Source organism: Manis pentadactyla, chromosome 2 (assembly GCF_030020395.1).
Source record: "Manis pentadactyla isolate mManPen7 chromosome 2, mManPen7.hap1, whole genome shotgun sequence".
NCBI lineage: Eukaryota > Metazoa > Chordata > Mammalia > Pholidota > Manidae > Manis > Manis pentadactyla.
This window is the reverse complement of record NC_080020.1, coordinates 87,977,145-87,998,885: the sequence shown is the minus strand read 5'-3', so window position 1 is coordinate 87,998,885 and position 21,741 is coordinate 87,977,145. Positions and strand designations below refer to the sequence as shown.

General features: G+C 39.3%; 1 protein-coding gene and 1 long non-coding RNA gene across 3 annotated transcripts in view; one reads left to right on the top strand and one right to left on the bottom strand.

The window, feature by feature from the left end:
* Positions 1-21,387, bottom strand: part of LOC118913648 (uncharacterized) — a 46,963-nt gene extending 25,576 nt beyond the window's left edge. The window contains exons 1-2 of one of the 2 annotated variants that reach the window (XR_008994603.1): positions 15,302-21,387; positions 4,721-4,804 (exon numbers count right to left, since the gene is read on the bottom strand). This is a non-coding gene — a long non-coding RNA (uncharacterized LOC118913648). The remainder of the gene's footprint in view (positions 1-4,720; positions 4,805-15,301) is intronic. The other variant, XR_005025277.2, reaches the window with a different exon arrangement.
* Positions 14,819-21,741, top strand: part of SLC30A5 (solute carrier family 30 member 5) — a 37,688-nt gene continuing 30,765 nt past the window's right edge. Inside the window, exon 1 of the mRNA XM_036887752.2 lies at positions 14,819-15,286. Within this exon, the coding sequence (XP_036743647.1) occupies positions 15,204-15,286 (83 nt within the window). The 5' untranslated portion in view covers positions 14,819-15,203. The remainder of the gene's footprint in view (positions 15,287-21,741) is intronic.

Sequence of the window (21,741 nt, the reverse complement as noted above, 5' to 3'; positions counted from 1 at the left end):
AGGGAAAGACACAACAAAAAAAGAAAGTTACAGACCAACATCCCTGATGAACATAGATGCAAAAATACTCAACAAAATATTAGCAAACCGAATTCAAAAATACATCAAAAAATAATCCATCATGATCAAGTAAGATTTATTCCAGGGATGCAAGGATATTACAACATTAGAAAATCCATCAACATCATCCACCACATCGACAAAAAGAAGGACGAAAACCACATGATCACCTCCATAGATGCTGAAAAAGCATTTGACAAAATTCAACATCCATTCATGATAAAAACTCTCAACAAAATGGGTATAGAGGGCAAGTACCTCAACATAATAAAGGCCATATATGACAAACCCACAGGCAACATTATACTTAACAGCAAGAAGCTGAAAGCTTTTCCTTTAATATGAGAAACAAGACAAGGATGCCCACTTTCCCTACTTCTATTCAATGTAGTACTGGAGGTCCTAGCCATGGCAATCAGACAACACAAAGAAATAGAAGGCATCCAGATTGGCAAGGAAGAAGTTAAACTGTCCTTGTTTGCAGATGATGTGATATTGTACATAAAAAAAACCCTAAAGAATCCACTCCAAAACTACTAGATCTAGTATCTGAATTCAGCAAAGTTGCAGGATACAAAATTAATAGGCAGAAATCTGTGGCATTCCTATACACTAACAATGAACTAACAGAAAGAGAAATCAGGAAAACAATTCCATTCACAGTTGCATCAAAAAGAATAAAATACCTAGGAATAAACCTAACCAAGGAAGTGAAAGACCTATACTCTGAAAACTACAAGACACTCATGAGAGAAATGAAAGAAGATACCAATAAATGGAAACACATCCCATGCTCATGGATAGGAAGAATTAATATTGCCAAAATGGCCATCCTGCCTAAAGCAATCTATAGATTCAATGCAATTTCTATCAAAATACCAACACAGCATTCTTCAACAAACTAGAGAAAATCGTTCTAAAATTCATATGGAACCACAAAAGACCTCCAATAGCCAAAGCAATTCTGAGAAGGAAGAATAAAGCAGGGGGGATCTCGTTTCCCAACTTCAAGCTCTACTACAAAGCCATAGTCATCAAGACAATTTGGTACTGGCACAAGAACTGACCATAGACCAATGGAACAGACTAGAGAGCCCAGATATAAACCCAACCATATATGGTCAATTAATATATGATAAAGGAGCCATGGACATACAATGGGGAAATGACAGCCTCTTCAACAGCTCATGTTGGTAAAACTGGACAGCTACATGCAAGAGAATGAACCTGGATTATTGTCTAACCCCATACACAAAAGTAAACCCGAAATGGATTAAAGACTTGAATGTAAGTCATTAAACCATAAAACTCTTAGAAGATACCATAGGCAAACATCTCCTGAATATAAACATGAGCAACTTCTTCCTGAACGCATCTCCTCAAGAAAGGGAAACAAAAGCAAAAATGAACTCATGGGACTACATCAAACTAAAAGGTTTCTGTACAGCAAAGGATACCATCAACAGAACAAAAAGGCATCCTACAGTATGGGAGAGTATATTTGTAAATGACATATCTGACAAGGGATTACCATCCAAAATATATAAAGAACTTACATGCCTCAACACCCAAAAAGCAAATAACCTGATTAACAAATGGGCAGAGGATATGAAGAGGCAGTTCTCCAAAGAAGAAATTCAGATGGCCAACAGACACATGAAAAGATGCTCCACATCACTAATCATCAGGGAAATGCAAATTAAGACCACAATGAGATATCACCTCACACCAGTAAGGATGGCCAGCATTGAAAAGACTAAGAACAACAAATGCTGGCAAGGATGCGGAGAAAGGGGAACCCTCCTACACTGCTGGTGGGAATGTAAGCTAGTTCAACCATTGTGGAAAGCAATATGGAGGTTCCTTAAAAAAACTAAAAATAGAAATACCATTTGACATGGGAATCCCACTCCTTGGAATTTACCCAAAGAATACAACTTCTCAGATTCAAAAAGACATATGCATCCCTATGTTTATCACAGCACTTTTTACAATAGCCAAGAAATAGAAGCAACCTAAGTGTCCATCAGTAGATGAATGGATAAAGAAGATCTGGTACATATACACAATGGAATACTAATTTAGCCATAAGAAAGAAACAAATCCTACCATTTGCAACAACATAGATGGAGCTGGAGGATATTATGCTCAGTGAAATAAGCCAGGAGGAGAAAGACAAGTACCAAATGATTTCCCTCATTTGTGGAGTATGACAATTAAGCAAAACTGAAGGAACAAAATAGCAGCTGACTCAGAGACTCCAAGAATGAACTAGTGGTTACCAAAGGGGAGGGGTGTGGGAGGGTGGATGGGGTGGGAGGCTGAAGGGGATTGAGGGGTATTATGTTTAGCACAAATGGTATGGGAGATCACGGGGAGAACAGTGTAGCACAGAAAAGGCACCTACTGAATTTGTGGCATGTTGCTGCACTGATGGACAGTGACTGCGTTGGGGTATGGGTGGGGACTTGATAATATGGGTAAATGTAGTAACCACATTGTTTTTTCATGTGAAACCTTCATAAGAGTGTATATCAATCACACCTTAATAAAAAAGAGTGGGCCTTAGGGAGCTTATTAATCATGAGGGCAGAGCTCTCACAATTGAGATTTGTACCTTTATAAAAAAGACCCCAGGGAGCTAGCTACCCTCATCTACCATGTAAGAACACAGCAAAACAGGTGACATCTATGAACCAGGAGGTGCGTTTTCATCAGACCCTAAATTTTCCAGCACCTTGATCTTGAACTTCCCAGCCTCCAGAACTGGGAGAAATAAATTTCTGTCGTTCATAAGCCACCCAATTTATGGTGTTTTGTTGGCATCACAGATGGACTAACCTTGCCCATGGTCAGGACCTTCTGAGGTATGACCTTCATAGTATCCATGGTCTTCAGTGGGACTTTGCTGGATATCACACTCTTGCTTGTCTTTCCTGTCCCACTTTCCCACTCTCCTACCAGTTTTACTAATAAATCACCTTCACACAAATCTTCCTCTCAGAGTTTGCTCCTGGAAAACCTGACAACTACCTGGAATTGGACCTAGCATAAGGTAAGCATCCAACAATTATTGATTGTAAGGAAGGAAGCAGGTACTAAGTTGCCACTCATGACAATGTCCACCATTTTCTCTGGTCCATATTTCTGGAGGTGGCTTATGAAACAGGCTCTCCCCATCTGGTTTTCCTACCTCACTGGAATCAGTTGTCACTCGTGCAAACAAGAAGAAAGTAGCAAAAGAGCTAATGCTGGAATGCACCTTGCCCATCTACTGTGGAGTCTTGCTTTACTAGTTATATAATGTTGGAGACTTTGTTTAACCTCTTTGGGGTTAATCTATGTAACAGAAAATGCCAACCTTGAAAGAGTCAATCTTTAATGAAATAAGAGAATTCCTGGTACATAGTAGCCTCTCCAAAAAGTTAGTTTCCTTTCTTGCTTCTTCCAGCTGCCTGAAAGTTAAATTGAGAAAAAATATTTCATCTCCTTATTTGTCACTGTGCGCAAATCTAGATAAAAAACAATCTGGAGTCAAATCCAGATTAAAATAATAGCTGGGATGGAGAAGTGTCAGCCAGCACAGGTGAGCATGAGTTGGCAGTGCTGAAAAGTCAAAGATTGCCAACATGGTCAGGAGATTGATTGCATGTAAGAACACTTAGCAAGTAAGCCAATACACCGAGAATGATGGAAGTGGGTTTCTCACTCTCAAGAAAGAGAGGTGCAGCTGTAGAATGGGGAAAGGCTAGGATAAAACCTCTAAGGTTGGATTGTAATTGGAAGAATCAGTATTGATTCCTGGTCTCTAATAGATGATAAATAGAAAGATATATCTACATATATAGACACATGCACACACCTAGATGTGTGTATGTGTGCACACATAATTCCTGGTTCTGTCCACTAAGAGGTCAAAGAAGCAATGGGTATACCAGTAGCAGTAAGCATACCAAATAGCCATATCTAGCCTTCTAAATACCACTCTCCCCAAAAGGAAACAGAAATCCTTGGATAAATGGCTATTTCCAGAACTAAAGAAGGGCAAGTATATAATGAATCTGGAACATCTTATACCAGAAAGCAAAGAAATTCTCAAAGAATGATAGGGATGTGTCAAAATGACACAGAAATCAGCCAGGGTCTCCCACTGGCTAAATCTGGGACAATTTTAGCATCAAAATAATGACAGCAATTGTTTTTAATCCATTGAGTAAAATAGGAACCCATGGGCTCATGCTGATATACATAAATAAATAAATGGAAAGACAAGAAAGCTTTACCTTAGAGTAGGTTACCTAATAAATGTAGAAGGGCTGATGGAAGGGATGATTGCCATTTCGAAACCTTTGTGGTAATATTTGTTTTGGACAAGGAGCAAAGATTGGTACTAACACATATGAGTGAAAGTGTGGTCAGGAACAGAATCTTAACATGGTCTCAAAGTATCTCTAGACAAAACACTTATTCATTAACATAATATTGCAAACTCTGGTAGACATCATCTCACCTAACAATAAGTTAACTTGGCCAGTAATGAGATAAATCATACCCTATGCCATCTGATGTGAAGCACTGAGAGGAATATAGAATTACTTGTGTGATATTCCTGTCAAAAATGCATATCCTAAATTCAATCACAAGGAAACATCAGACACACCCAAACTGATGGACATTCTGCAAAGTAATTGTCTTCTCCTCTTCAAAAATGCTGAAGGTCATATGGGACAAGCATCATGATTAACTCTTCTTGCCTATGATGAAAAATGCCAAGATATAACCATCACCGTAAGAACAGGAGGGACTCCATCTTAAGGCTAAGATTCCATTTTAAAAACCAAGGAGTTAGGAGGTAAGATTCCTAACATATTCTTTGGTAATCAGTCAACAACCTACCTTAAGGCAGAGCAAGGAGTCTTCACTGATATGTTCCCAGTGCTTGGAGAAGAACAGGGTCAATAAATTCCTTGTGTTAAGTTTATCTTCCAGAATTATCTGGAGGACTGACTATGGATAATGACACAGTGTCTCTCACTGGAGATAGACATTGTGAAATCACATGACAACCCTATGCCCCCCTGGCCCTGTATCCCATTCCTGAAAACCCTTAAAACCTCCTCTCTGAGGTTGCCACACTCCCCTTTCTTCAAGTATGTGCTCCCTTTCACAATTGTTGGTCCCAAAAGCACTCCTTAATATTCTGGGCAATAAACTCCATTTCAGAGTTATGTAAAGAGCTCAATCTGTAGCAAAAAGACTGAGAAGGATCTTAACAAGCAAAGGTTAAGGTGGAGAATATTCAAGGCATGGAAAATAGTCTGAGCAAAGTCTTGTATGTGATGAGAAATGGCACAATTAAGGAATAAAGCAGGTGACTGGAACCCAGAGAGCAGGAGGCAGCTTGATGTAAGAGGAAGCTGATCAGATAGGTTTGGGCAAGCCCATATAGGATGTCTTTGGCCATGTTAACGATTTGAGTTTGTCTCTTAAGAGTAACGGAAAGCCACTAGAAGGCTAGAAAGTGGAGTGCAATGCACAACGGGGTGCATTATAAGATTTGCATTTGGAAAATATTCCTTCCACTGCAGCAGAAATGTGGAAAACAGATTGGAAATGGAAAACAGTAAATGGGGAAAGCCTAGTAAGGAGGTTACTATAGTGGCCTAAACAAAAGATGGACCTGGTGGTGATAGAGATAGAAATTTTTTGGATTGATTCAAGAAATACTGAGAAAGTAAAAAATTGACACCATTTGGTGATGGACTAGATATAGATCATAAACAAGGGGAGGTGTTAAGGATAGTAAGTGTTTGGTTTGCTAAACTAAACAAATGGTGCCACTCAATGAGGTAGGAAACATAAAAAGAGAATAAGGCTTAGGAGAAAGATCATGCATTTACTTTAGGACATAAAGAACTTGAGCTTCCTTTGAGACAACCAAATGGGGGTCTTGGAAACCCAGGTAAGAAAAGGTTTTGAAAAAAAAGATGATTTATTCATCATAGTACTAGAGGTCTTAGCCACGGCAATCACACAACGCAAAGAAATAAAAAGCATCCAGATTGGTGAGGAAGAAGCCAAACTGTCACTGTTTGCAGATGACATGATATTGTACATAAAAAACCCTAAAGAATCCACTCCAAAACTACTAGATCTAATACTGGAATTCAGCAAAGTCGCAGGATACAAAATCAATACACAGAAATATGTTGCATTCCTATACACTAACGATGAACTCTCAGAAAGACAAATCAAGAAAACAATTCCATTCACAATTGCATCAAAAAGAATAAAATACCTAGGAATAAACCTAACCAAGGAAGTTAAAGACCTATACCCTGAAAACTACAAGACACTCTTAAGAGAAATTAAAGAGGATACTAACAAATGGAAACTCATCCCATGCTCTTGGATAGGATGAATTAATATTGTCAAAATGGCCATCCTGCCTAAAGCAATTTACAGATTCAATGCAATCCCTATCAAAATACAAACAGCATTCTTCAATGAACTGGAACAAATAGTTCTAAAATTCATATGGAACCACAAAAGACACCGAATACCAAATTAATCCTGAGAGGGAAAAATAAAGCAGGTTGGGGAAATCTCGCTTCCCAACTTCAAGCTCTACTACAAAGCCACAGTCATCAAGACAATTTGGTACTGGCACAAGAACAGACCATAGACCAATGGAACAGACTAGAGTGCCCTTATATAAACCCAACCATATATGGTCAATTAATATATGATAAAGGAGACATGAACATACAATAGGGAAATGACAGCCTCTTCAACAACTGGTGTTGGCAAAACTGGACAGCTACATGCAAGAGAATGAAAATGGATTATTATTTAACCCCATTTACAAAAATAAACTCGAAATGGGTCAAAGACCTGAATGTAAGACATGAAACCATAAAAGTCTTAGAAGAGGTGGAGGAGCCAAGATGGCATCGTGAGTAGGGCAGCAGAAATCTCCTCCAAACCATATATATTTTTGAAAATACAAATACAACTATTCCTAAAAGAGAGACCAGAAGATACATCTACACCTGCGAGAATTCAGCACCTCATGAATGGGGTAAGATACGAGCTGCAGCCCAGTGGGACCTGAGCACGACCCCCACCCCAGCTCTGCAGCGGGAGGAGAGGAGTCAGAGCGGTAAGGGAGTGGGAGCCCAGAATTGCTAAATACCCAGCCCTAGTTATCTGCACTGGGAGCGCAGACACACAGTGCATGGTGTGCTGGATATTAGGGATACGGAACAGTAAAACCTGCAAGCAGGTTCCCACAGCTAACGCCCCTGGGACAAAAGAAAAGTGAGTGCTTTTTGAAAGTCTTAAAGGGACAGGAGACTCACAGCTGGACGGAAGCATACCGGCACACTCAGCCCAGCAGCTGGGAATCCCGGGGAACTCCAGGCACCCTAAGCCCCTGGGCAGCAGCGCAGCTCTGAGGCCCCTCACAGTGATAAACAGCCTCCAACCATTCCTCCTCCAGCGTGGCCCGACCATAGTGGAGCAGCAGCCTGAGACAAGCCACGCCCACAGCAGCTGCACAGAGCCTCCTCGGCCACCGCCAGGGCCAGACTCTCAGGCCCTGTCAGCATGCAGTTGCGCAACACAAGCCGCTAGGGGTCGCCATTATCCCAAGAAAGGAATGTGACAGGCAAAGCAGGAAGGGACTTTGTTCTCCCAGCTGACACACGCACCAACTGCCTATGACTACCTCTATTGCCATGAAAAGGCAGAAGAATTTGATACAGACAAGAATAACTCAGACTTCCCTGGAAAGGGAACCTGGGGAGATAGATTTAACCAATCTTCCTGAAAAATAATTCAAAACAAAGGTCATAACCATGCTGATAGAACTGCAGAGAAAAATGCAAGAGCTAACGGATAAAGTTGGGAGGGAGAATACAGAAACAAAACAATCTCTGGAAGGACTTAAAAGCAGAATGGACTAGGTGCAAGAGGCTGTTAATGGAATAGAAAGCGGAGAACAGGAGAGCAGAGAAGCTAACGCAGAGAGAGATAAAAGGACTTTCAGAAATAAAAGAATATTAAGAGAATTGTGTGCCCAATTCAAATGGAACAATATCTGCATTATAGGGATACAAGAAGAAGAAGAGAGAGAAAAAGGGATAGAATGTGTCTTTGAAGAAATAATTGCTGAAAACTTCCCCAAACTGGGGGGGAAATAGTTGCTCAGACCACAGAAGCACACAGAACTTCCAACAGAAGGGACCCAAGGACTACAACACCAAGACACACAATAATTAAAATGGCAAAGATCAAGGACAAGGACAGAGCATTAAAGGCAGCCACAGAGAGAAAAAAGGTCACCTACAAAGGAAAACCCATCAGGCTATCATCAGACTTCTCAACAGAAACCTTACAGACCAGAAGAGAATGGCATGATATATTTAATGCAATGAAACAGAAGGGCCTTGAACCAAGAATACTATATCCAGCATGATTATCATTTAAATATGAAGGAGGGATTAAACAATTCCCAGACAAGCAAAAGTTGAGGGAATTTGCCTCCCACAAACCACCTCTACAGGCTATTTTAGAGGGACTGCTCTAGATTGAAGACTCCTAAGGCTAAATAGATGACACCAGAGAAAATAAAGTCACACCAAAGAAAGAAGACCAACCAAATACTAACTAAAGGCAAAGAATAAAATCAACTACTCACAAAAGCAGTCAAAGGAAACACAAAAGAACACAGAAAAAAAACAACTAATATATAAAGAATGGAGGAGGAGGAATAAGAAGGGAGAGAAATAAAGAATAATCAGACTGTGTTTATAACAGCCTAATAAGCAAGATAAGTTAGACAGTTAGATAGTAAAGAAGCTACCCTTGAACTTTTGGTAACCACGAATCTAAAGCCTGCAATTGCAATAAGTACATATCTCTAAATAATCACCCTAAATGTAAACAGACTGAATGCACCAATCAAAAGACACAGAGTAATAGAATGGATAAAAAAGCAAGACCCATCTATATGCTGCTTACAAGAGGCTCACATCAAACCCAAAGATAAGCACAGACTAAAAGTCAAGGGATGGAAAAAGATATTTCACGTAAACAATAGGGAGAAAAAAGAAGGTGTTGCAGTACTTGTATCAGACAAAATAGACTTCAAAACAAAGAAAGTAACAAGAGATAAAGAAGGACATTACATAATGATAAAGGGGTCAGTCCAACATGAAGATATAACCATTATAAATATATATGCACCCAAAACAGGAGCACCAGCATATGTGAAACAAATACTAACAGAATTGAAGGAGGAAATAGAATGCAATTCATTTATTTTAGTAGACTTCAACACACCACTCACTCCAAAGGACCAATCCATCAGACAGAAAAGAAGTAAGGACACAGAGGCACTGAACAACACACTAGAACAGACGGACCTAATAGACATCTATAGAACTCTACACCCAAAAGGAACAGAATACACATTCTTCTCAAGTGCACATGGAACATTCTCCAGAATAGACCACATACTAGGCCACAAAAAGAACCTCAGTAAATTCAAGAAGATTGAAATTCTACCAAACAACTTCTCAGACCACAAAGGTATAAAACTAGAAATAAATTGTACAGAGAAAGCAAAAAGGCTCACAAACACATGGAGGCTTAACAACATGCTCCTAAATAATCAATGGATCATGACCAAATTAAAATAGAGATCAAGCAATATATGAAAACAAATGACAACAACAACACAAAGCCCCAACTTCCATGGGATGCAGCAAAAGCAGTTTTAAGAGGAAAGTATATAGCAATCCAGGCATATTTAAAGAAGGAAGAACAATCCCAAATGAATAGTCTAATGTCACAACTATCAAAATTGGAAAAAGAAGACCAAATGATGCCTAAGGTCAGCAGAAGGAGGGAACTAATAAAGATCAGAGAAGGAATAAATAAAATTGAGAAGAATAAAACAATAGAAAAAAATTAATGAAACCAAGAGCTGGTTCTTTGAGAAAATAAACAAAATAGATAAGCCTCTAGCCAGACTTATTAAGAGAAAAAGAGCATCAACACACATCAACAGAATCAGAAACGAGAAAGGAAAAATCACGATGGACCCCACAGAAATACAAAGAATTATTAGAGAATACTATGAAAACCTATATGTCAACAAGCTGGAAAACCTAGGAGAAATGGACAACTTCCTACAAAAATACAATCTTCCAAGACTGATCCAGAGAGAAACAGAAAATCTAAACAGACCAATTAACAGCAAAGAAATTGAATTGGTAATCAAAAAACTACCCAAGAACAAAACCCCTGGGCCAGATGGATTTACTGCAGAATTTTATCAGACATACAGAGAAGACATAATACCCATGCTCTTTAAAGTTTTCCAAAAAATAGAAGAGGAGGGAATACTCCCAAACTCATTCTATGAGGCCAGCATCACCCTAACACCAAATCCAGGCAAAGACCCCACCAAAAAAGAAAATTACAGAATATCCCTGATGAACATAGATGCAAAAATACTCAACAAAATATTAGCAACCCGAATTCAAAAATACATCAAGAGGATCATACACCATGACCAAGTGGGATTCATCTCAGGGATGCAAAGATGGTACAACATTCGAAAATCCATCAACATCATCCACCACATCAACAAAAAGAAGGACAAAAATCACATGAACATTTCCATAGATGCAGAAAAAGCATTCGACAAATTTCAACATCCATTCATGATAAAAACTCTCAACAAAATGGGTATAGAGGGCAAGTGCCTCAACACAATAAAGGCCATATATGATAAACCCACAGCCAACATCATAATGAACAGTGCGAAGCTGAAAGCTTTTCCTCTAAGACTGGGAAAAAGACAGGAATGCACACTCTCCCCACTGTTATTCAACATGGTACTGGAGGTCCTAGCCACGGCAATTAGACAAAACAAAGAAATACAAGGAATCCAGATTGGTAAAGAAGAAGTCAAACTGTCACTATTTGCAGATGACATGACATTGTACATAAAAAACCATAAAGACTCCACTCCAAAACAACTAGAACTAATATTGGAATTCAGCAAAGTTGCAGGATACAAAATTAATACACAGAAATTTGAGGATTTCCTATACACTAACAATGAACTAGCAGAAAGAGGATACAGGAAAACAATTCCATTCACAATTGCATCGAAAAGAATAAAATACCTAGGAATAAACCTAACTAAGGAAGTGAAAGACCTATACCCTGAAAACCACAAGACACTCTTAAGAGAAATTAAAGAGGACACTAACAAATGGAAATTCATCCCATGCTCTTGGCTAGGAATAATTAATATTGTCAAAATGGCCATCCTGCCTAAAGCAATCTACAGATTCAATACAATTCCTATCAAATTACCAATAGCATTCTTCAATGAACTGGAACAAATAGTTCAAAAATTCATATGGAACTACCAAAGACCCCAAATAGCCAAAGCAATCCTGAGAAGGAAGATTAAAGTGGGAGGGATCTCACTCCCCAACTTCAAGCTCTACTACAAAGCCACAGTAATCAAGGCAATTTGGTACTGGTACAAGAACAGAGCCACAGACCAGTGGAACAGAATAGAGTCTCCAGACATTAACCCAAACATATAAGGTCAATTAATATACGATAAAGGAGCCATGGACATACAATGGGGAAATGACAGCCTCTTCAACAGCTGGTGTTGGCAAAACTGGACAGCTACATGTAAGAGAAGGAAACTGGATCTCTGTCTAACCCCATACACAAAAATAAATTTGAAATGGATCAAAGGCCTGAATGTAAGCCAGAAAACCATAAAACTCTTAGAGAAAAACATAGGCAAAATCTCTTGGACATGAACATGAGTGACTTCTTCATGAACATATCTCCCTGGGCAAGTGAAACAAAAGCAAAAATGAACAAGTGGGACTATATCAAGCTGAAAAGCTTCTGTACAGCAAAGGACACCATCAATACAACAAAAAGGCATCCTACAGTATGGGAGAATATATTCATAAATGACAGATCCAATAAAGGGTTGACATCCAAAATATATAAAGAGCTCACGCACCTCAACAAACAAAAAGCAAACAATCCAATTAAAAAATGAGCAGAGGAGCTGAACAGTTCTCCAAAGAAGAAATTCAGATGGCCAACAGACACATGAAAAGATGCTCCACATCACTAGTCATCAGAGAAATACAAATTAAAACCACAATGAGATATCACCTCACACCAGTAAAGATCGCCATCATCCAAAAAACAAACAAGAGCAAATGTTGGCAAGTGTGTGGAGAAAGGGGAACCCTCCTACACTGCTGGTGGGAATGTAAACTAGTTCAACCATTGTGGAAAGCAGTATGGAGGTTCCTCAAAAACCTCAAAATAGAAATATCATTTGAACCAGGAATTTCTCTCCTAGGAATTTACCCTAAGAATGCAGCAGCCCAGTTTGAAAAAGACTTCTGCACCCCTCTGTCCACAATAGCCAAGAAATGGAAGCAACCTAAATGTCCATCAGTAGATGAATGGATAAAGAAGATGTGGTACATATACACAATGGAATATTATTCAGCCATAAGAAAAACAAATCCTACCATTTGCAACAATATGAATGGAGTTAGTGTGTATTATGCTCAGTGAAATAAGTCAGGCAGAGAAAGACAAGTACCAAATGATTTCACTCATCTGTGGAGTATAACAGCAAAGCAAAAACTGAAGGAACAAAACAGCAGTAGACTCACAGAACCCAAGACGGACTAACAGTTACCAAAGGGAAAGGGACAGAGGAGGATGCGTGGGAAGGGAGGGATAAGGGGCATTGTGATTAGCACAAATAATGTAGGGGTCATGGGGAAGGCAGTACAGCATAGAGAAGACAAGTAGTGACTTTATAGCATCTTACTATGCTGATGGACAGTGACTATAATTGGGTATGTGGTAGGGACTTGATAATGGGGGGATTCTAGTAACCACAATGTTGCTCATGCGATTGCATATTAATGATACCTTACTTTTAAAAATAAATAAATAAGTAAAAATAAAAATAAATTAGTCTTGGGGCTAGAAGAACAGCGAAGGGAATATAACCAATAATATTGTAATAATGTATGTTGGCAGATGGTAACTACACTTGTTACAGTGAGCATGTAGTAACGTAATTGTTGCAGCACTATGTTGTACATCTGCAACTAATATATAGCATTGTGCATCAACTATATCTCAATAAAAATAAATAATGAATTTTTAAAAAAAGGAATGTGAGAGCAAGTTTGTGGGAAGTTACAGAGAGATGAGATAATACTCGGCTGAAAAATATCCATGAGAGAGCTGCTTCAGAGGAACAGTGAATGCAGAAGCCAGGCTGGAATGGTCTAAGAAGTAAGTAAGAGGATAAAAACAGAGGTGCTTTTCCTTCCACCAAAAAAATAGTTGTAGGGAATGTATTTATATTGGCCCAAAAGAAAAGTATCATCATTATAACCAAATCAGAAATACCAAGTGAGTTCAAGCTCCACTTGGATGAAAGTTAATCTCAATTTGTACATGTTGATTCATCTAGTTCTCTGAGCTCCAAAGGAATGGAAGTAGCTCTAGAAAAACACAGTAGTTAGTTGTTACCACTACCATTCCAATTAGAAAATAAGAATTCTACAAAGGAAATGCTACCAAAAAAATTGCTACAAAAAGTTCACTTGGACAAAGTGAAGCAAGAATGTCATTTATCCACCCCACTCTGGGCCAGCGATCATCACCAGACCCAGGCGGAGATATGGACATTTTTGTACAAATTCGATAAACAAACAATGCTATGAAACACCCTGAACTTAAAATCCCAATATAGTTGATGGAGAATTGTATCTTTGCTCTCTTATTTGCCTCAAAAAGGAAAATATGAGTTTTTACCTCCTAAAATCCATGCCTTCTTCTATGTTCTACACATAAGGTGGGTCTTCCCACGATGCTTTTCTCCCATATCCAAAACCTTTTTTTCCAAGTTCTAGGTCAGTTTCTGCTTATCAGTGAGTCTTTTCTGGTTACACCTATATCACACCTCATTTGGGAAACCCTTAGCATCTGTGCCTTTAATGTGTAGTTTTGCCATTCAGGACTTGGTTTCAAACTGCAAAATATTTTCCACAGTAGATTATGAGGCCCAAGAGGCAGAGACTGTAACTCTTCTTCTTATATATGTTAGTAAGAGTCTTTATATATACTCAAATTAAGTAGGGTACTGTAAACTAATCCTAATTTACAATTGCTCCAAACCCCATTTCATCTCCAAATCCTAGTCCTCAGATTTCCTTATGAGCACTAATAATAGCCAGCATTTATTACTATATACCATTCATTATTCTAGACACTTTTCACATAGTAACACATATAATCCTCCCAGCAACCCTATTATATAGATATTGCTATTCCTATTTTACAGATTGAGTATTGAGTTACAGAAAGCCCAAGTGACACAATTAAGTGGCAGAGTTAGGATTCAATCCAAGACACAGGAGCCCACACTGCTAACTTTTTCGCAACAGAAAAACAATCTTAATAAGGCCTGCTCCTACCTGGCCTAGTTTTACTGATGTGCCAGGATTAAGTAGCACAGTTTAGCAATCATAATTTAAAGATACTGTATTCTGCTTAACCACAGGTGCATTTTTTACGCCCTCTCTCTCTGGGCTACAAGACAGACTCTATCCCTGACAGATCATAGGTGGCGCTGCAGGGACAGGTAAACGCGCGCGAGGAATCCGTCCGTCACCCCGCAGTGGGAGGAGCCTGAGAGAGGGCAAGGGGAAGGCGAGCGGTCTGTTGTGCGCAGGCGCAGTGTTGGGCACGCCTCCGGGATTGAGGGCTGCTGGGCCCGGTGACGTGGCCTGGCAGCGTCCGTTCCAGTGCTCCTCCGGAGAACCCGGCGCTGCCGGAACTGCCCGCGGCCTAGTCCCGACGTGCGTGTGCTCGTGAGCTGGAGCCCGTGCCAACGGCGGCGGCGGCAGGCGGGCCTGCGGGGACCCGACGGGGCCGCTGCCATGGGGGAGTGACGCGCCTGCGCCCGCTGCTCCGCTACAGCGGCGAGTCATGAGGAGACCCCGCGGCGGGGGCAGCGGCGGCGGCGGCGGCGGCTCCTGAGCCCCGGGATGGAGGAGAAATATGGCGGGGACGTGCTGGCCGGCTCCGGCGGCGGCGGCAGCCTCGGGCCGGTGGACGTGCCCAGCGCTCGGTAAGGGACCCATACGGCTCCCACCTCCAGAGCCGCGCTCTCCCGCTCCTGCGCTCGTCAGTTAGCCAGCTCGCCGGTCTGCACGGCAGCCACCAGTCCTGCGGCTCGGGACACTCACCCTCGACCGCCGCCCCGCAGCCGCGGTGTGCGCGGGGCCCGGGCGTCCCTACTATGCGGCTGTCAGCCCAGGTCGCCCTCCTTGGTCTGCGCGCGCCCCGAAGCCCTGCGTCCTCTCTCCCTCTACACCTAGACCGCCCCTCGCTTTCATTGGCTCCTCTGTTGCCCGCTGCTGAATGAATGCTCTTAAAATTCAGGAAGGTTCTGCGTGAATTTCTGGTTCTCGAGGCAGACCATTAACCTTGGCACTGCCAGCAGTTCACAGGAGAGCTTTTTCTGATCTCTGGGGAACATTCTGCTGGCTCTTTCTCCCTAAAATAGTAGTTCAGGCACTGCTTAACCTTTCCGACGTCTCCTTGATTTAGTTAGGGGGAGATATCACTATCTTCTCTTGAGACGAAGAAAACAAAGCAGAACACATGAACTTCGATATTCAGTTTAACCCCGCACATTAAAAATCCAGCCCGTCATCCAGTTTTGTCTTTTTAATTTATCTTATTATTAAGTAAGAACTGTGCTTGCTTACTGTCAGAAATTAAAACAGTACAGAAATTCATGGAGTAAAAAAGCAAAAATTCCTCTTATCCTCCCCTGCAATGCCCCTAACCCCCGAGAGGTAAGTACAGCGTGTCCTCCTTTACCTGCCTTGTTAAGTTCCAAAGTAGTGCCCAATACACATAAAATACGGCCCAACAGTTTGGTTGGAACTGATATCCATTGCCTTCATTTTTAATTGCAGTTAAGTTTTCCTCGTTCTTGAATATTTCCTTTGAGGTTTAAAGAGTGCTTTGATAAATTCTTTGAAACTGTAAAAACATCATTACTAACAACTGTTTTGTGAAAAGGAAAGGACAAAATGCTGAAATAGAATTTACATCAACTGCATTTTTGTAGTATATGTATAATTTTTCTAATCTATTTTGAGCAACGTTCATTTTGTAAACAGCATATCAGATGCTATGTAAGGAGACATGGCAACTAAGTGCAATAGGGGATTCTGGTCTGGATTTGGTAGTAGAGGGAAAAGCTGCCAAGGGCAGTGCTAAGACAGTTGACAAAAGTTGGACCATAGAAAATAAACTTAAAAATGGTAAACTTGCTGAGATTGATGACTACTGATTCTATAAGACAATGTCCATGTTCTTAAGCAATGCAAGTGTTTAGGGATAAAGGAGCATGATAAACGTGGCTCAGAAAAAAAATCTGTGTATTTAGAAAAAGAGGTAATAAGGCAAATGGGACAATACCTTAAGTAGAATCTAAGTAGAGTATACTATTTTTGCAGCTTTTCTATAAATTTGAAATTATTTTAGAATAGTTTTTATTTACCCAAGAGCTTATTTTCTTTGGTAGGTGTGGTAGACAGTCCTTTGCCATCTTACTTGTTTTACGTATATGCTTAGCAGAGCTGCACGTTTATTGTAGTTCATTGCAAATTCAAATTCAAATTCAATTCAGGAGTGGTTGAATTTATGATAGATTCCAGGTCGCAAGAGTTTTCCTTGATATGGACTTTCATATGGAAAAATCAAATATTGACAAATCCTTTAATTGTGGATGTTTTTATGCCTAAATTTACAAATATGAATTGTTTTAAATGTTTTGTTTTGGCTTCTGTAAGTCCTTTTTGCAGGAAAGAGTAGAGGATGAGAGCTAACATTTCTTGAGTACCTCCTGTGTTCCATGTGCTTTGAGTACAACATCTCAATCCTTACAGCAGTGCTACAGACTAGTGGTATCCTTGTCTAACAGATCAGTAAACTGAGATGTAGAAAAGTATATTTTACCACACCTAATAACTGGGATTCAGTTATCCCAAAGTCCATGCATAGTGCCTTCTAGATATTAGATACTTGAGTATTTATTGAATGAATTGAACTTAAATATACACGCTGGTTTTGGTGTTTTAACTGGAGAACTGTGAGCTTGGGCAGAGCCCAAGAAGCAGGTTTGAATCTAAACCCAAATTTCAGTCGCTCCAAGTTTAGAGAACCAGAGATCTGTCTAACCCTTCAGAGAAAAGACCAGTGACATGACACCTTTGATGAAACTGGTTAATGGCAAATAATGATTTATAAGTCGGGAAGCTGGATTGGATCCCCCTGATTTTCTCAGAGGATCTCAAGGGCCACTGCCTCTATTTAAGAATTTAAGAGTCTCCCTCTCCTTACTGCACTGCCTCCCCACCCGCCACAATCTTTCCCCCCTTAGTAAATGAAGCTGCTAATTGTTTCCCTAGCAATATTAGCTAGGAATGTCCACTTATTTATATGTTATTATTTGGCCTTAGCTAGTGTTTTCATCTTTAACCAACCGGAAGACTTCATTAATTGGGACTTTAAAAATCAAATAATCAACTTTTAACTAAATGTTAACAATTTTCTTAATTTCATAATAACAAGATCTTCAATACGTATTATGTGAAAAGTCATATAGCAATATCAAATTATTTGTACAATAATGAATATGTGAATGTATCTAAAATATGTATATGTCCATACATGGGGATGCAAAGGAAAAGGTTTGGAAGGATGTACTAAATTGATCACCTATGAGGAGGAAATTGGAAATGAATTTACTTGAAACTTTTATGACAACCAGCTGCTCAGGAGTTACTTCTGCAATCTCTGTTTTTTAAAAATTAAAAGAATAAAGAAAATATGTGTCAGAAAGGTCATAATAATAATATATTATCAAGAAGTATTGTCCTTATATTGTTACATATGACTAAATCTTGCCATTAAAGTGCCACCTTTTTAAGTCTTATAAATACTTTAAGCAAAAATTACTTAGAAATAATTTTACATATTGCCCATCTTCTTAAAACAACTTCTTAAAGTATATATTAAGTATAATTTACCTTTTCCTTGATGACTTCTGGTCGTGATGAGTACCATCTGGTGAACTGAGCTTAATTACAGTCCCTTCTTCAAAGGCTCCTTCCAAGTACTAGTAGTTTGCAGATGCTGCTCCCTGCTTAGAAATACCCTTTCCCTTTCCTGGCTTTCTTATTCCTACTTAGTTTTTAAATACTTACACATCTCAAGCTCTGAAGATGACCCTTTGCTTCCCTAGTTAAAATTGGTTTCTTCCACATCTATTCTATTAGAACTCTTACTTACCTGAGTCACATGAATACTTGTTTACTTGCCTTTCTTAGACCTCTAACTCCTTGGAGGCAGGGTCTCTAATAGGCATTTAGAGTCTTGAATAGCACCTAGAAATGTGTTTAGTTGTAAGTGACCAAACTAAGAGAGCCTTGAACAAATAGGGATATATTCTTCTTACATAAAAGAAACCAGAGGTAGTTCATCTCCTCAGTGATACCATCTAGGCTCTGCTCTCTGCCACCCTAAGTGTATTTATTGGCTTTCATATTCAGGCTTGTTATAAAATGGATAACATTGTCAAGATAAATTTTAGATGAAAGTCATCCCTTCAAAGCAGAAAGAAGACAGAAGTAGTTCCAGCTGCATCTTACCCTTTTTCCAGGCAGAAGGAACGTGCAATCTGTAGCCTCCTCTCAGACTTCCGTTTTATGTCTCATTGACCACACATGGCTTCAGGCACATAGTAAGTGTATAAGGAGTATTTGAAGAGTGGTTAACTAGCCCCGTGGAAGATATACAAGGCTCTTTGTTGCCATCAAGAATTCCTAGATGGCTATGATTTTTCGTGTACCTCTGTTACTCCTGGGCTTTAATTTTTCCTTCCCTAGATTGTTGAGTGTTCTTTGTGCCCTTACTTCTGTCTTGCTGCCTTATTTTTATACTTAAGAGGTTAAGGAGGAAATGACTTGAAGTTTTTAGCTTTCCTTTTTGATTTCATTCTTTTCTTTCATTGAATTCGTGGCCTGGTTGCTAATAGTTTTAATTGCCAGAAGTTTGACTGCCACTTACGTACTATATTACTGCACTATATATGTTACTGTACTAGATATTACTGTACCACACAAGTATAATTGTAAGTTGGCATTCTTTCATTTGGTAAACATTTGCTAAGCACATATTATGCAAGTCCCTATGTTAGAAACTGAATAAACAAAGGATTTTTAGCTCAACTCTTTTTATTGGAATTGCTGAGATTCATTCTTTCAAGGACTGAAATATAGTTTTATAAATGCATCAAAAGCTTTCTAAAATATGTATTTCCATGCCACCTTAGGCAGATTACTGTTTTATGTAGCTTAACTCTTTCTTGTTAATGCAGTGCCATGATACTTCATGATTCTCACTCACCAATTTTTATACCATCCTACATTCATTGGTACTCCCACTGTATAGCAAATTGTCTTAACTCTACTATTTGACTAAAATTTCCTTTAAACTTCTATGTTTTCTCCCCTTGATAGAGACTTCTCATTTCTGACAGTGTGCTGGCTTTGGACATCCCTTACACCTCCTCTTTAATGTATTAACACCTGCTTGATGTTACTTAAAAAGTGGTTCCCTGAGTGGCTTGGACAAGACCTATTAGGGTGGGGAGGAAATATTAAGAATTTCTCAACTTTTCATCTCATTCTTTTTAATTTCTGATTTGTATACATTTTATAACATAAAACATCAATATAGTAGTTCATGTTTATAATATGCAGATAAATCATGAGTTTCATGTACAAAATTTTATTTACTACTAAAGGTAAATTATCAAAGAAGACTATTAGGCTGACAAACAGAAATCATTTCTCTATTTTCTAGTTTTTCTTCAGGAGCTCCTTTTTCCTTTATATGGCAGCCGAATTTTTTTATAGATGCAATATTCTTGTCTCAATATTATTTATAGTTCTTGTTTCTGCTATTTGCTCTGATCTCTGTATCTTTTAAATTTCTCTTATTTTTGTTTGTTCTCTCATAGGCTTATCTTAAAGGATTAATTAGCCATGTTTGGGCATTCATAGTTGAGTGAAATCTAAAAAGCTAGTTGGAAGACCTCTGTGGGGCTTTTGTATCCCAGTGGACTTCTCCAAAGAAGGGTTCACTTCCTGGGAGATAGCAACTTGGCTGTTAAGATAAGGGAAGGGATAAAACCCAGAGAAGAAAACATAGGCAAAAATCTCTTGAACATAAACATGAGCAACTTTTTTTCCTAAACAAATCTTGGGCAAGGGAAACAAAATGAGAAATGAACAAGTGGAACTACATCAAACTAAAAAGCTTTTGTACAGCAAAGGACACCACCAGCAGAACAAAAAGACATGCTATAGTATGGGAGAATATATTCATAAACAATTGATCCATTAAGGGGTGACCATCCAAAATATATAAAGAACTCACATGCCCCAACAACTAAAAAACAAATAACCGATTAAAAAGTGGACGGAGAATCTGAACAGACACTTCTCCGAAGAAGAAATTCAGATGGCCAATAGGCATATGAAAAGATGCTTCATATCGCTAATCATCAGGGAAATGCAAATTAAACCACAATAAATAAGATATCACCTACACCAGTTAGAATGGCCAACATCCAAAAGACAAAGAATAACAAATGCCAGCGAGGATACAGAGAAAGGGGAACCCTCCTATTCTGCCGGTGGGAATGTAAATTAGTTCAACCATTGTGGAAAGCAGTATGGAGGTTCCTCAAAAAACTAAAAATAGAAATACCATTGAGCCAGTCATTCCACTCCTAGGAATTTATCCAAGGGAAACAAGATGCCTGAATCAAAAAGACTTCTGTACCCCTATATTTATTGCAACACTATTTACAATAGCCAAGATACGGAAGCAACCTGAGTGTCCACCAATGGATAAAGAAGATGTGGTACATACACACAAGAATATTATTCAGCCATAAAAAGAAAAGAAGTCTGACCATTTGCAACAACATGGATGGAGCTAGAAGGTATTATGCTCAGTGAAATAAGCCAGTCAGAGAAAGACAAGTACCAAATGACGTGACTCATTTGTGGAGTATAAAAACAAAACAAAACTGAAGAAACAAAATGGCAGCAGATTCACATATTCTGAGAAGGGACTAGTGGTTACCAAAGGGGAGGAGGGGCTGGAGAGGGTGGGTGGGGTGGGAGAAGGTGATTAAGGGGCACTATAATTCACAATCACAGTATATGTAGGTCACGGGGAAGGCAGCACAGTACGGGGAAGACAAGTAATGACTCCATACATAGCATCTTACTATCCTGATAGTGACCGCAGTGAGGCATGGTGAGAACTTGATAATACAAGTGAATGTGGAAACCACAATATTGTTCATGTGAAACCTTCATAAGATTGTATATCAATGATACTTTAATAAATAAAAAAAAGAAGTGGGTAAGGATTAAAAAGCGAACCTTGCTTTTATTCTCTGATTTTAGGCCAGTGCCTTATCTCCTTGTC